The sequence below is a fragment of the Catharus ustulatus genome, chromosome 3 (assembly GCF_009819885.2).
Source record: "Catharus ustulatus isolate bCatUst1 chromosome 3, bCatUst1.pri.v2, whole genome shotgun sequence".
Classification (NCBI taxonomy): Eukaryota; Metazoa; Chordata; class Aves; order Passeriformes; family Turdidae; genus Catharus; species Catharus ustulatus.
The window spans coordinates 70,692,610-70,708,963 of NC_046223.1; the positions used below are offsets into that span (position 1 = coordinate 70,692,610).

The 16,354-nt window shown below is 38.3% G+C and overlaps 1 protein-coding gene across 1 annotated transcript in view; it reads left to right on the top strand.

The window, feature by feature from the left end:
• LAMA4 (laminin subunit alpha 4) overlaps window positions 1-16,354 on the top strand; it is a 99,135-nt gene that overhangs the window by 64,605 nt on the left and 18,176 nt on the right. Inside the window, exons 18-26 of the mRNA XM_033055343.2 lie at window positions 2,475-2,614; window positions 3,814-3,987; window positions 5,008-5,150; window positions 5,479-5,641; window positions 7,694-7,827; window positions 9,070-9,241; window positions 11,229-11,360; window positions 12,377-12,519; window positions 15,682-15,817. Of these exons, the coding sequence (XP_032911234.1) occupies window positions 2,475-2,614; window positions 3,814-3,987; window positions 5,008-5,150; window positions 5,479-5,641; window positions 7,694-7,827; window positions 9,070-9,241; window positions 11,229-11,360; window positions 12,377-12,519; window positions 15,682-15,817 (1,337 nt within the window). The remainder of the gene's footprint in view (window positions 1-2,474; window positions 2,615-3,813; window positions 3,988-5,007; window positions 5,151-5,478; window positions 5,642-7,693; window positions 7,828-9,069; window positions 9,242-11,228; window positions 11,361-12,376; window positions 12,520-15,681; window positions 15,818-16,354) is intronic.

Here is a 16,354-nt window from a genome sequence, read left to right on the forward strand (position 1 = left end):
TGTGCAGTTTGTCTGAGAATAGTACATACTGCCATTGTGCAGGGAGCTGGTGGGCTTCAGCAGAGAGGGTGGCAGATAGGAAGGGAAGGAAGTGTTTGGGAAGGAAAATGTGAAAAAGGAAAGTGTCTGGAAGGTTACAGTCAGAGTATTTCCTCCTTGACAATTTCCCTTCTATTCTTTTTTATATTTCATCACTGGGTAGGGCTAGTTTTCTTTTCCACTCTCATCTTCATCCCAAAGACAAAAATCAAAATCTCTGTTCTTGTGTTTTGAAGAAAGCCATTATAAAGACCAAGAGGAAGAGATTTATATTGAGACTTCACAATAGTTCTAGTAGTTATAGATGTTCGTTTTGTGTTTTCATGTTATAGTAGCATTTCAAGTTTGATACATCAAATTTCAAACACAAAAGCCAAGTTGAATCTGAATCAAACACAATTCCAATTCAATTGCAGATATTTTTGTTTGGTTATTTTTTTTAAATGGCTGCAATTTGCTAAATCATTTTCTGAGACTGTGTATTTTTGCCTTAAAAATGGGAAAAGGTAAAGAAAACTTCCTATAAGTTGATTTGGGTTTTGTTGGAGTTTTTTAAGTAGAAGATTTAACACATTCTGGCATCACCATTTTATCCAAAATTCACTGTAATTCTTTGAAGATTCATTAAAATAATGATATTTTAATGCACAGTAAGCTTTGTATAGAACAGCTGACTACTAACTCCCACTATATAAGGCTTTTCAGGGCTAAATGGGAAAAACTGGACGGTCAAAAGTTTATATGGCCCACTCCTAGACTCAAACTGGAAAGTAAAACACAAATGAAAACAGCCAGGCAGAGACAGGACAGGACTGGCAAATACAGATATTTCACTCTGTCCAAATACAAGCAGACTTGTAGGATTCCATGGAGTCTTCTCATACTTGGGTTGATATGAGTGAGGCTGAGGCTTATTCAATGCAGACTGGAAGCATATAAAAGTGATTGGAGTCTTCTCCTCTCCTGTGTTTTATGCAGTCTCCTATATCTGATGATTACCCCTTTACCTGCCTCTCTTCATTCAGGAATGTTCATGGTTGATTGTGTTGGGTCTCTCAGCTATGTGGTCAAGTGCAAGGTATGCCTGCCCATAGCAGGGGGGTCGGAACCAGGTCTTCTTAAAGTCCCTTCCAACACAGGCCCTCCTCTGAGTCTCAGACAAAGGTAAAAATAGGACAGGAAGAACACAAGAGCAAGTGGATGTAAGTTGGCAACCCCTAAAATATAACTTTAAACCCTACAAATCTGGTCTTAACCTTTACAGTGAATCTATGTCATTAACATTAACTCTGAATGCTGGATCTTTCTTGTATGCACGTAGCTTGCAGCTAAAATCACATTTCATTATACTCAGCTACTTCTACCTAAATTTAATTAAAGATGAAAAATGATGTGATGTGTAAATATCCTTCAAAGGGCAGCATGTCATTAGAATCTGATGTGATGAAATTGGATTATAATTAAGGGTAGTTATTTTTCCTTCTTGATAATTTTTCTGCTTGTCTTCCTGGGAAAGGACTTCTCTCACTTTGCACATGACAGAGCCCCTGCATTTCCCTTTGATAATGATGATACTTGCACATGTACCACCAGTACATGTCTGTCACAGCAGTGAAAGACCAAAAGTCCAGGGCTGTAATTCATGACTCTTGGCAGATGCAGGTAGGAAAGCTAATTTGGGTTACCAATCACAAGGTCTGGGGCAGGTACTAAGCACAGTTTAGGTGCACATGCATCATCATCATCATCATCATCATCATCATCATCATCATCTGAGGCCTTCTATTGTTGTACACCACAGTCCTGCCACCACAGCAAGAAACTGGCAGTGTTTCTGTCGTGGGAGTGGACTGTGAGCCACACATCTCCTGTGCAGCCACTGCTGCTATCTGGGTGATGACCTCTGGGAGACACACATAGCTGATAGCTGAGGAAAACAGCCTATACATCTCCCCTACAGTGAATTTGAGGAGCTCATGAACCATAACTCATAGGTGCAGTTCCCAGGTCAGCCACAGATACCCAGTGAGATGCTGAACAAATCCTTCTGCTCCAGTTGCCATAGCTGTAAAATTAGGCTTTAACATTCATTTGTCTTGAAGGAAGATTAAAAGGTTAAAACTATTAATGTTTACAGAGTTCCTTGAGGAAAGTATTACAGAAGTAACACACCATAGTATTACCTGAGTCCTAAGACAACATAGTGTCCTTTGTGCAAGCTAATTTCCAAAAACTTTAGCAATACTAAATTCTTAGAAATCACTAACACCCTTTCTGAAATCACTGCATCTCACACATTATAGTTACAACTTGGTCAGAAAGCAGAAGGAGATGCGTGAGCTAACCTAAGAGGATAGGGTAGAATATTCTTGATGAAAAATCAGTCTTTCAAAGAGGAAAGATAAAAAAAGCTGTATCTTCTTTTCTAACTGCAGTGAAGAAATTTTCAGAAGTTTTCCCTCAACTCCTGGACAAACTGCGCAGAGTAGAACAGAAGGCACCAGCAAACAACATTTCTTCCAGCATTCAGCGCATCAGAGAGTTAATTGCTCAAACCAGGAGTGTAGCAAGCAAGGTAAACTTCTGGATTTTTGGGACTATTGGTCCCAAAGCCATTAGCACTAGTGTAGTGCTGATAATCACATCATATTATAACCTCCATTTTCTTGGGCTATGCGAGAAGCCCAAACCTGGACATTGTCACCTCCCCAAAACTGGATGAAAAAAGCACATTGGTTGTCACTAAAATCTTCACAGTTACTATTTGCAAGCATTTAACATTATTATCATAGTATTAATGGTAGGCTATTGTTACTGCAATAGCAACTTCACAATAAAGATTTGGGCACAATGCATAAGATGGCCAGAACAACAATACCTAATAACCTACAATTTGTAGGCAAATTACCTACAAAGCTAATTACCGTGAGTAATAATTACAGCAATTTAATGAAGGCTTTTCTGAGATGACAGCATTTGTGTGGTTTTTTTTTCTTTCTTTCTTTTGAATTAATTTTCTGCAGGGTAAGAGAATCCTTGGCTCACACATATTTAATAGAGGAAAAACCACTTTCATTACCATACATAAATAATGAGGGTTTTTTCTCCAACAAGAAAACCAAGGTCAAGTATATTTGAATTGATTCAGAGAGATAAAAAATTCTGTACGTTATTGTATGTTCACAGTGCTGGAATATAACTTGGAAAAATCAGTTTGACTGTTCTTTAAAATGTGTTTTGTGATTCAGGTATACTGTGCTCAAACTTGAAAACATTACTTCAGTTGAAAGAATTTTGAACTAAAATGAACAGTTTTACAATTTTATTAGCATCTCATAAATATCACTGTAGATTCAATAATGTAACAGGATCACTCATGAACACGAAATAGTCATACTACTCCCAAAGCAAAAAAAAAAAAAAATATGGGCAGAAGTTTTATGGCTGTGTAAGAATTTAATTATGTGCCATAATACATAATAATGATTCAACTATGCAGACATCTATCTCCCACCAAAATGTAATTTACTTTATGAATATGCTTAAGCAGAGTTCATTAGGATCTTCAATTAAATTTAAAATAACTTCCTCCATATTCTTTACAGTGTCTTCCAGAAAAGATTGTTGCAAACATACAATTTCCCATGCCAAAATATAAATGCCAATTCCACTCTCGCAGCACTCTTGCTGCTGGCTCAGCATTGTTACACACTTACCTTAAGTAATGACCCCAGGCAACAGCATGTGTCTCACTTTGCACATTTGCAACTTCAGGTCCAAGTTTCCATGATGTTTGAAGGACAATCAGCTGTTGAAGTCAATCCAAAGATCAACGTGGAAGAACTGAAATCTTTCACTTCCATGAGCTTGTACATAAAGCTTCCCAAAGACAACCCACAACTGGCAGCCTCTCCGGACAGATTCATTTTATACCTTGGAAACAAAAATGTAAGAGAATAACCCAGTTAACTTTTATGCATATATTTTAAAAAATTTAAATTGGTTTCAAATTTATTTGCCTTCAGTTTTTCCTCCCACTGTTTTTTCATGTTTCAAAATTAGAGGTCTACTCTATGACCATCATTGATTTTGTGATAAGCAAAGAGCAAGGGTTTGTGAGACCCCTATCCTTGAGACTTGTCACCCAAACAATGAAGGATTCTCTATAAAAAGCAAATTAGACTGCCTGGCAGTGTACTGCTTAGATTGTCACTGCTGTGAGCCCCACTTGCTATCTCCCCTGCCAATACCAGGGTGCTCTGAAGCAGTTAATGTCACCTGCCTGACTTCTGTGAGATATGCTTTAATCAGTTTTTGCTGCTGACAGTGTCAGTTCCGAATCTCTGAGGTCACAGGCCCACAAGATAAGCAGGCTTCTTTATCTGTGGCTTGTGCTGCTGTTGTACACACCGTACACTCTTGATCGCTACTTTGAAATACCTGTTCTTTAAAATGTGGTTCTGAAAAGAAAAAAATCACAACTCACAAGCCAGGTATCATTCTGGCAATCTATTACTTGGGAAGGTAAAGAGGCAGGCTTTCATTTTTAAGCTTTCCTAAAAAGAATGTGTACTGAATATAAATCAAGTGAAATGCCTCTTGGCAGAATATTTAATTGCAGTATAATACTTAGGCTTCAGACTATTTCCGCACATGGCGCTGCACACTAAATAATGACGAACAGCTTCCCATTGATCATGACTAATTCATGGTCAGCAGAGATCTCATGACCTTGAACTCACCTCAGTTGAAATGGATATGAAGTAAAATATCAGAGACTTTTTTTCTGAGCAGGTTTGTGTGGTGAAAGCAACCAATTAAAGAATTAAGGTTTTGTTTCTATTTAGATAGCTTTCAGTAATATTTAAAGGTGTCATTCAGTTTATCAAAGATTACCTTTTACTTATGTCCTGCACTAAATCTCTTTCAATGTTGTATCTCTAACGTCCCTCTCCATTGGTGTTTTAGGCAAAGCATTACATTGGTCTTGCAATTAAAAATGACAACCTTGTGTACATTTATAATCTGGGGGGCCAAGATGTGGAGATACCTCTGGATGCCAAGCCAGTCAGCACCTGGCCTTCTTACTTCAGCATCATCAAAATTGAGAGGTACGGTGATAACATGTATTTCCCCAAAATCAAACAGTTAATAGGAGAAATCAAGCAGAAAAGGCTGTGTCAGGATTGCCCATCAGGAATTTTCAGTGCCTGGTTCTACTCCCACTGAAATAAATGGAAATTCTTCCTGCTTTTGAAGAACCAAGACCCAAGAGGCCACAGAGAAGAAAGGATAGTATACGTGGTCCCTCCCTTTTTTACCTCCTGATTACGAGTCTTCTCTAAGGAAATGAAACCCTTCCTGGAGTTGGAGGCTTGTTTGTTCTTTTATAAGTTTGGCCAACATGAAATTCTCTTCTCCTATAATTCTTTTCTGTAGGATCGGAAGACACGGTAAAATGTTTTTAACTGTGCCCAGTCTTAGCAGCACAGCTGAAGAAAAATTCATCAAAAAGGGAGAGGTTCTTGGTCCTGGCACCCTTCTTAATTTGGAACCTGAAAGTGCTGTTTTCTATGTTGGTGGAGTGCCTCCAGGCTTCAAGGTTGGTCAGATACATATTCTCTATTCAGAAATAGTGCAAACTAATCTTGCTGGACTTCATTTAAACACAGAAATGGTACATAAAATAAAACTCCTTATTTAGTCATTTATCATCTTAGGACTCCATCTTTTAGCCATGGTGAAAAAGTTTTATCTAACATTTTATGTCATACAAGTAAGATGATCAGATTTCTGTGAGCTGCTGTTCAGGTTTCCTGAAAAGTACTAAAAGGAAATCTGTTAAATATCATGCATAAACAAAGACCTATTAGTCCAATTTAACATGCAGACCACCACTATTTTTCAATGCTAATGAGTTCTTGGTACTTAGAATTTCTCTTTTACAACTGTCACAAAAATGAAAAGTAATGTATTGTTAATGGATCTTGTGGGAAAGTAACAATATAGTCATTTGTTTGAGTTTAAATTATCACTGGTTTAAATCCAGACTTATAACAGCATTAAAAGTTGCCTGTGCAAAATATGTCTGAGGTCTGTGTGAGACAGTAGCTTCAGTCCAGTTCCTAATAGTGCTCCTAACAGTCAGCATGAATTAGCACCTCACTTACCTGCTTGTGTGAACATACCAGTTCCTCTTTTGGGATTTAAAAAGTGCTGCGAATTATCTTGGCTGTGAAAATTGCATGGCTGAAAAAAACACACCCAGAAAGACTTTAGAGAATCCTAAATTTCTTAAGCGAATTGTAGCAGACGCTGAAAAGATCCAAATATCGATCCACAAGCAGCTCTCCTAAAAAAGAGTAACTCAATACACTTACGCATTCCTGAACTTGATATTGTTATGACTACTAGATATATGCCATGGCAGGAATTTTGGATTACTGAGCACTGGGTGCAAACTGCCTGGGAATAGGAATGAAGACTAACAGTTTCATACACACACGCACATACAAAAAGTCATCCACCAAATGAACCCTCCAGGTCTGTTCCAGAGCAGAGGAAAAAGAAAAGGGAAGAGTGAAGGAAAGTGGAAAGGGAGATAGGAAGAAAAGGATTCATGGTATATTTGATGGGCATATGGGTCACTTTCCCCTTAGAAAAGGACACCTCACCTTTTTATTTGTTAAAAGCTTCTTGCTTCCCTGTTACATACTTTGCAAATATGAAATGCACCACTCAACCACTAGAATTCCCATGCTTAACACAGTTTCAAAGAATAGAAGAAACAAAGGAAAAAAAGGAAACATGATCTTTTACCAAATGAATCTGTGCTGCAGATAGGAATACAATTTTCTTTTACAGCTACTTATATTCTGTATTGCTCTATTACCCTTACTATTGTATAATAAAAAATGGAAATAATGAGAAGATGAAGAAAAGCTACTCACTGTGATCAAACTCTGAAGTACATGAAGCGTTATTATTATCACACCTGTTCCACAAGGCAAAATATTTTAATATAAAAAGAATGGTCTAAGTCTGTTAGCTTTATTCTTCTGTATTTTTCCCCCTCACCAGTGTGGCTGTTTAAATTCCATTTGCAGTGACCTTTTTTAAAAGAAAAAGTTTCTACCTCCTGCTAGCTGTTCGAAATAATACCTACTGAGGATTACCCACTGGCACAGATTTTGAATCCCAGTCTCCTGGGTTTAAAGAGCTCTCTCATTTCTCTCTCTATAATTATGGTATGGAGTTATTTTTCTGGCTGTGAAGGATGTCTATGCATTAGATATGAAATATCTACTGAGTTATTCAAATACATTGAGTAAGCCCTGTTATTAGCCAAATCTTAGACTTTTCCCTGTTTCCAAGCATGCTCCCATCAAAAGTGCAAAAGAAGTTTTTGTTTGCAGATGCCTTACCTGGCCAAATTCTCTCACTGTGGGACCATTTATGTGCTCCCTTTTTACTTTCAGCCCAAAGGCCGTATCATAGTAAGGACTGTGAAGACTATTCACAGCAGTATCAACCTTTTCTTTTGAAAATACAAATTGCACAGGGACAAAACTGATGTCAGACACAAATGCTCTCACAACACTCAACTAAAGAGCACGACCTTTCTCCTTTTAACTCTTCCTCGTCCTCTGCACAGCTCCCTCCCAGCCTAAACCTCCCTGGCTTCATCGGCTGCCTGGAACTGGCTACCCTGAACGATGATGTGATCAGCCTGTACAACTTCAAGCACATCTATAACATCGACACCACCACATCGCCACCTTGTGCCAGGTAGGGGACAGTCCCAGCCTCACTCTGCGGCTCCCTCTGTTGCAAGTGCCGGTCCGGATGGCTCATTCCTGCTTTAGATTAAAAAAGTGAAGGCGGGATTGAGTTGTCCCAGAAGGAACTTGGTTGCTTTTAGCTTCTAATTGCATTGACAAATTTAATTTATATATATACACATTTATATGTATACACTTTTATATTTATATTTATATTTATATTTATATTTATATTTATATTTATATTTATATTTATATTTGGAAGTTGGGTTCCTTATGAGTCCCTTTTCACATGAGAAATTCTATTATTTTTCTGCTGTCTCCTCTAGCTGTCTCACAATCTTGTTCATGCCTTCATAAAGGAAACTGCTGCATTAGCTGTGGTTTGTTCCAGGCTCCCTCCTTGCCCCACGGCTTGTTTAGGACAGGGATGCTCCTGACTCAAATCATGTTGCTCCAAGTGATAAATACAGCCACAGCCAGTCAGGTCTAGTGGGCCTGATAACCTTGAGTGTAGTCCTACCCCCAGCTAGGAAAGCTTATACAGAACTTTCTTTCTGCCATATACTTAAAGCCACAACAGATATTTATTGGAAAAGCCATTCACAAACTGGGAACTGCAGCTCCTAAAGTGGAAGCGAACATCCACTGCAGCCTTCATTTAGCACAGACACAGCAGGAATTTTGCTCACACAGCAGCCAGCAACAGTGGAACCTCTCCCTGGAAAGAACAGGACAGCAGTTTGCAGCATGCACTGGGAAGAGATGCAGCAAGTGTTGGGAGAGAGAAAATTTCCACACCATTCCCACAGGAAACACTAGTTGCTGCTCTCCAGAACAGAGCATACCAGAGTCCATGCTCAGCTAAACTTCTTGGAGAATTCAGATTTTTGCACAAACTGGGAAAGCTCTTAGTAAAAATATCTGTGTATCCTTATAAAGAAGAAGTGCTGTGGGTCTATCATTTTACAAGGACAAGCAAAGAATTTTCCTGTGCTCTACACATAGCACAGGTTAAAAACATGATGTAATGATGAAAGAGTTAGATGTACCTTCAAAGCTACATACTATTTCTCAGGAAAAAAAATTCCCAGGAAAAGATTTGAAATGAAGTCCTCAGTCTCCCCATTTGCAGGCAGAAGCAGAAGTTCAGAACAATTGTTTCAATAAAGTATGTAAAGGCATTTAAATTCCCCTAAATTAAAATGGGTGCTTACCAACTCATCCTTCTCTGCTTGTTTTTCTATAGAGATAAGTTGGCTTTCACTCAGAGCCGGGCTGTGAGCTATTTCTTTGATGGCTCTGGCTATGCCTTGGCCAGAAACATTGAGAGAAGGGGAAAATTCAGCCAGGTGACTCGATTTGATATCGAAGTTCGAACGCCTACAGACAGTGGATTGATCCTGCTGATGATTAATGGGGTGAGTACCAAGTCCTGCTGGTTCTCTTTGTCCATTAGCACCACAAGCTCCTCAGTCCCTAAAACACCTTGGAAAATCCAAAATGTTTATGTCCTCACATTTAACTCCTGGGAAGAGGAAATACTTTGTGCTTGTCTGGTGCATGTATATATTAGGAGGGAACTGGAACATGCTCTGCAAAGGCTTCAGGAAGCCAAGGCCCTGAGCTGGACTCTGCTTTTATCCAGAGACAGTCAGGACTTCAAACGGGTCATATCCCTGTCATAATACTTTGAGAGGGACTTCAGTTAAGCCCAGCTGTTGCACCTTTATTTAAATGTGAATGCTTAATCAAAGCTATAGGAAATTTCTGTGAAGTAACTCCCAAAAAGAAGCCACTTTGTGGTAGCTGCCACTTTATAAATGTGCCTCAGGGTGTACTACAGTTAAATATTTAAGTTACTGAAAATAAAAAGCAGTTGAAATAAAAAGGCTCGATCCAAATGTCAGGAGCATTTCTGAAGTGTGAGAGTGATGCAATCTCTGTAAGAGTTTGAAGACATGAAAATATCCTCTGAAGACAAACGAGAATTTTTTTTTTTTTTTGGTCGATAGATATTTCCACATCAAGCTCACAAGTTCTATGTGGATTACAACCTAGAAACAGGAAACATTTTACTATGCAGATGCAGTCCACAGACAGATGCCTGTGTAGACACCTACATGTAACACTGTTTTAAGCATTTAGAAGGAAAAAAATATCCAGTCTTATTAGAGGAGCTACTCTCCAGTGTTTGCCTTTAGAGTAACTTCCAGAGGGGCATTGTGGGAAGCAATTTGCAGCGTAGCATGCTACCACTAACCTTCATTCTTAGGAGGTTTTGACTAAGCACCTGCTGTTAAAAGTTTAAGAGTCTTTATTGTAGAGCACATATTTATCTTCCAAGCAAAAGCACCTAGAGGTTTCTTGGAGACGTACACACTTTATGTTTGTCAGTGGAAACTGCAATCAAGTTGGATATCAGCTGTGGGAGACCATGCCTGCTCACAAGCACTTTTAGAAAGTCTGTGTAAGCTGGTCCATTATTCAATTCTGCAAAGACAGCTCATGAATATTCTGAATGAAATCCTTGTTTCATTTTCAAGTTTATGCTGTTCAGAACGAACCCAAGCTGCAGTTTCATTTAAAATTCCTAGATTGAAACCTACTCTTACTTCTTGAAGTAGTGACTTCTGAAGATGGGCTCATTTATGTCAAAGACAGCAGTTCTTGGCCTGCAGTAGTGTTTTGAGAATTATTGTTCCCATGCTTCCATTAGGCATGAACACCAGGAGAGAAGACAAAACATTAACATTGAAAGCATTAACCCAGATGCACATTTGCTGTAAACTTTTCTTTCTGTTTCTTTATGTTCAGTTGTGGAACAAGACTAATTCTAGGGCACAGATCTTCACTTCAAGCACTTCCTAAAGATATTCTAAAGTACAGATCCTGTTTATAAAATTTAGGTTACCCAGCCACAGAACAGAAACCAAATCATAAAGTAGGAACAGTCAGGAATTCTAGAAACCAAATACATAATAAATACTCTCTAGCTACTGCTGTCATTTCAGTAAATACATCAGTGCTGATCAGGATTGTGAAAAGACAAAATCCTGAGTGATTACAGACCTTGTGACAGAAGCTGCTAATGCAGATGCAGCCATTTTAGCACAACATCTTTTTTACCAGTACAATATTTTTCATTTAGTGCTACCAAATACTATTTCTATTAGGAAACAGCTCACCAAGTCTTCCAAAAAGTGCCACTTATAAAACAATTATGTGTGCATGTGCGTATATACACATAAATTATAAATATAAAAGTATAGAAACTGTGTTACAATTTTGCAAATGAAAGTTTATTCCTAGCATGCTTTTCCCATGTCAGTCTCATAACTCTGTTTATTAACTTTGTTTAACTGCTGCCACATGGTCTTTTTCTGACTGCTGTTCTGTTTTACGCAGAGCATGTTCTTCAGCCTGGAGATGCACAATGGTTTCTTGTACCTCCGCTATGACTTTGGTTTCAGCAGCGGCCCCGTGCTTCTCGAGGACTCCATGAAGAAGGCTAGGATTAATGATGCTAAATTTCATGAGGTACAGATGTGGTTACTATCACAGCCATTTGACCAACCATCCCAGAAGCTCCAAGCAGAAATAATTGCTCCAATGCCCATGAAAGGCACAAAAGGATGAGGGTGCAGGTGGGGATATGGTAGAACAGGCAGGAGAATAGAGTGCATGCAAGACCCACCACTGCCAAGCAGAGGAAAGGGAAGACTGTCCCTGCCTCCACATAAATCAGTGCTTGTAGACTTGTGTGTATTACCAGCCAAGGACAGGACCATTCACATGGGAGAAAGTTTTATTAATTCCATATGAAATTGTATCAACAACAATTCTCTATATCAAATATAAAACTTTCCTCAAGTAAAACCATGTCATTATGCTAACTTGACTACCTTAGTTGTTATGCATTGCATTACAAGAATTATGGCATTTTCCATTTCATTTGAAAAGATGGTTGGGTTGGTAGCAACCTTTTATATATGCACAGTATTTTAGGGACATTGGCAGATGTAAAATATCTACTTGTATTTACTTTCAGGGAATTTGCTGTAATCCAATACAACCGTGATAGCAGTAAAGCCTCCTCATAGTGTGTTGTTTCTCCTGCCTTTTACTTGATCTCAATTCAAAGTCTGATTTGTGACCAAAACTACAGCTATAGATCTGTTCCTGTTTAAGCACAGAACAATTAAACTTTTATGCTTTGATAATAAGTTTTTTTATAGTACGCCCTAATTTTTGGATAAATCAAGAAAGCATTCTGAAGTTTACAGAGCTTATCTGTTTGCCACAGTGCAGAATTTGATATGAGTACTATCATTTTCTTTATTCTTAATTGAAATATCCTGAGGATTCAGACATCAGAAAAATAGTGACATCAAAAAAAACTTCTTACTAGTCAGTTTCTCCCAATTTACAAACAAATTCTCTGTTAAATGTGAGGAACTTTTCAAACAAAAGGTATAAAGATGCTGTCAATTCTGCAAGATCACCATAACAGCTTACAAAAGATGACATTTTTAAGCATATGCTTTTCTTTTCAGATTTCAATTATATATCACAATTCCAAGAAGATGATCTTGGTAGTAGACAGAAGACATATAAAAAGTGTGGATAATGAAAGAACAGCAATGCCATTCACAGATATTTATATTGGAGGAGCACCTGCTGAGATCTTGCACTCCAGGTTGGTTTATAAATGGGATTCAATCAGTATTTTCAATTAGTCACCATATGTAAGTTAAGTTGTATGGCCTGTCCTTAAGGGGTAACAATAAAGCAATTTCTTTGTCATTAACCTTATATAAAACTATCCTTCAGACACTCTTCTAAGTATCTAAGTGTCAGAGCTCTTAAGTACTGAAGACTAGGTTTAATCCAGCACAGTTGAATTCTACTCAAAACTTACTCAAGTTTTAGTGAGGGTAACAGAAACAAAAAGGCATTTTCAAAGAACATATTAACATATAAAATTGGTATTGCTCCTTGCTCTGCAAAAAGTGACCAAGACCCTCTACCAATCTCCTTTTCAAATCTGAAGATGATCTTTTTCCCACTAAGCATTTCAGTTCTGATTCATCTCAGGTTCTCTTTGAATCTAAGTCAGCTGGCTCTGTGGAGGCGTGGGAAGAAAAGAAAAGGTCTTATTTTCCCATTGTACCATTTGACAGAAGCTCAGTTCAATCTCAGTAGACTGTGTAACTCTCATTTCCTGCCCTAGGAATCTGCCAGACCCCAGGGTCATGCTCTGAGAGCAGACTGGCTACTTGGAGAAGAGTAGGCTCTTCTGATAGGCAGTATTCATTCCCAGGGTGAGACAACAAGGCCAGAATTTTCAGAAGGGCTCCAGCTGCTGTTTCAAGTGTCACAACTGCTAATAGGAATACCCTCCATGCTAAAAAAAAAAAAAAAAAAAAAAAAAAAAAAAAAAAAAAAGCAGCACTTAGTGGTGAATTTTGTTCTTTGTTTTGTTGTCAGAAGAAAGTGTTGACCTGAAAAATAACATCTGAGATACAAAACACTTAATCTTTAGTCTTTTAAGATAGTGACAGACTTCATGTAAAGAAAATTTATGCCTTTCAATCCCACATAATTCTTTGAACCTGCAAGGAAAGTGGTGGGCAAGGGAGAAACAGAGTATAACTTACCTGTCCTTTCAAATAATTCTTTACAAAGGGCTTTCATAAGGGACTATTAAGAAAGCTAGCAGAGTGGAGAGAGAAAAGGCTGCAGTGGATTAGAAAGTAGAAAGAGAAAATAGGACATAGTAATTTTTCAATTTTCACAGTATAAAAAGTCTGCAGCACATGCTCAAAGGATCTCTCTCAGGGTTGGTATTAAATATATTGGTATTAAATATATTAATGATCTAGAAAGAAAGTACAGAAGCATGGTGAAAATTACTTTTGCTAATCAAGCCTAAAGAACAGTGAAAAAGCCCAGAAGGACCTAGAAATCTAGGCAACTGAGCAGCTCAATGGCAGATGAGACTTGTTCACAAATACAGGATAGAAGATAAATCACATGAATTATGCCTGCAGTTTTCCGAGCAGATTGTGGTTATTCTGAAAAACACCTGGAAGGTACTGTCAAAGCAGGGAAAATAACATCTCAATTAACAAACTGTATCAGAAAAAAAAGACCACAGGTGTTGTAAAAATATTATCAGTTATAATGTTAAAAAACATATACAGAAATTATTTAAGCAGAGCTTGTCTCTGATATTGTACTCAGCTATGACAAGAGTAGACAGCAAAAAGTACGGGCCAAATATGACGATGAATAGAACCAAATGTGGTTCTATTTTCATCAGGAGCATAAGTTAGTATCCTACTGACGATTTACTACTCTCTCTCTACTGCTACTACTATCTACTACTGATATGATATGATATGATATGATATGATATGATATGATATGATATTATATGATATGATATGATATGATGATTCCTCTTTGCAGACAGACTCGCATTTAACTGACTTCGCAGGGCAGCAGCAACATGGGGAAACTAGTTCTAGTCTTAGAGTAGTCTAATATTATTCTAAAGCAGAAAGCTAAGGGTAGGCAGGAGCACTGGGAACTTAGTTCTTAACTGAGTTAAGAAATCAACTCAGAGGCCTTTCTTTAAGTGAAAGCCTTTCTTCTATAGCCTGTTTCTAGAAAATGTTGTGGCACTTAACAGAAAGGCATATTTGTCACATCCAGCCAGCCTCATGGTCAATCAGAGTAAAGATTATCATGGCAAATTGATACCCCACACTTTGGTCCAAATGCCAGTAAGGATGACAGGAGCCTTCCTGTTGATTTTGCCTTCCTGCTGATTTCACTGAGGAGTAAATTCAGCCCCTACAGCACTCCTCCCACTGTATTTCAGCATGTACATGTACATCTGCACTACTTCACCTGATGGTCTTTTTCTACAACTGAAAAAAATTGGGCATTTCCAGCTGTTGATTATTCTGCCATGTTCCCAACCTCTGCCTTACAATCAGATAACTCATAGACAACGAGTGCAGGTAGCAGAGGTCAACAGTATCATGTCACATAAGGTGAAAAGGATCCCACTGCTAAGGTACATCTTGCTTAAGGGACAGACTGTTTCCAGGCAGCCAGGTGGAAACTCTGGATTTCACATCTTCTCCTTCAGTGTATTTGTTCCCTAGTTATCTCCCGCACTGGTACGCAGTAGCTCCCCTGTAATTTCCTTGCCCTTGTCACAGACTCACTGTGATTTTGCACAAATTACTTCTTCGTGCACCTTGAGAATTGTGAGGATAAATTCAATTATAATCACCCTGTGCTGTAATGTTGTGGTATCTTGGTAAGGTGTTGAGTTGAAAAACTGAGAGTAATGAATAGGAGCAGTTGGGATACACTGCTGTGCTGTCTACCTCAAATCTGACATAAAAAGGAAGCCCACCCACTGCTCTCATTTAAAATCACGTAAACCCACACATCAGCAAGTAGAACTTACTCTTACTTCCCTGACCTCTGTTCGTATATTTTTTAAGAAGTAGAGACCCATGTGCTTGCAAAGGTAAGAATGGAGGTTGTTAGTAAAAGGAAGACCTAAATCAGAACTTCTCTTCAAAGCTAAAAATTTGAGATTAAAATACATTTCTTTTTACTGTAAGTAGTTATAAAAACGTAATATTTACTATAATTGGTGCATCCTGACTTTTCAAAAAAAAAATGTGGCTCATTAGTTGTCTTACTAAGATTTAGGCACTAGTGAGGCAAATTACTGAAGTTCTTCCAGGCCTTTTAGAACATCTTGGCAACAAAATCCTGCTCAGAAAGGCAAGGGCCATCTAACTGCAGCTTGTTTGGCATTGTTGTCCAACAGCATTAGTTCACATCTGGCAGGAAGCATTGGCTTTAAAGGCTGCATGAAGGGTTTCCAGTTCCAAAAGAAGGATTTCAACTTGTTGGAAGAACCAGGAACATTGGGAATCAGCTATGGGTGCCCAGAGGATTCACTGGTAAGAATAACATCATTTGTGACATAACAGCAAATTTTGACCATGCTGGGAGCTTGAGTTTTACTCCAAACAATGGAAAGACAGTCTTCCACCAAGGAAATGACCATGCACTCATTGACAGGCAGAGGTGGGGGGTTTGTGTGCATCTGTTAAGCCTGCTGACATAATACCCCATTTTCACTCTGAACTATAGCACAAGGCATTTCACTTAAATTTTTTCTCATATGTGAAATTGCAGTGTGAACGCTCAATCTGAAATGAATTATGTGCTGTACTCTGAATGGAAATATTCCAATGTAATTCATTTTTTCTTAAAGATAGGAGGAGAATCACCCTTACATGCCTCCGAATACAGATGTGTGAAATGGAAAAGGCAGCAAAATATTCACCCTTCAAATGAGTTCTCCCTTCAAGCCTGATCAGCTCTTCCTCTGTGACACACACACAAACTGCACCAGCATTAGCTCTGAGAAAATTGCCATTTAGCTTCTAGTCCTTTCTATCATTCATCATTTGTCCATTACAATGCAAGGCTGG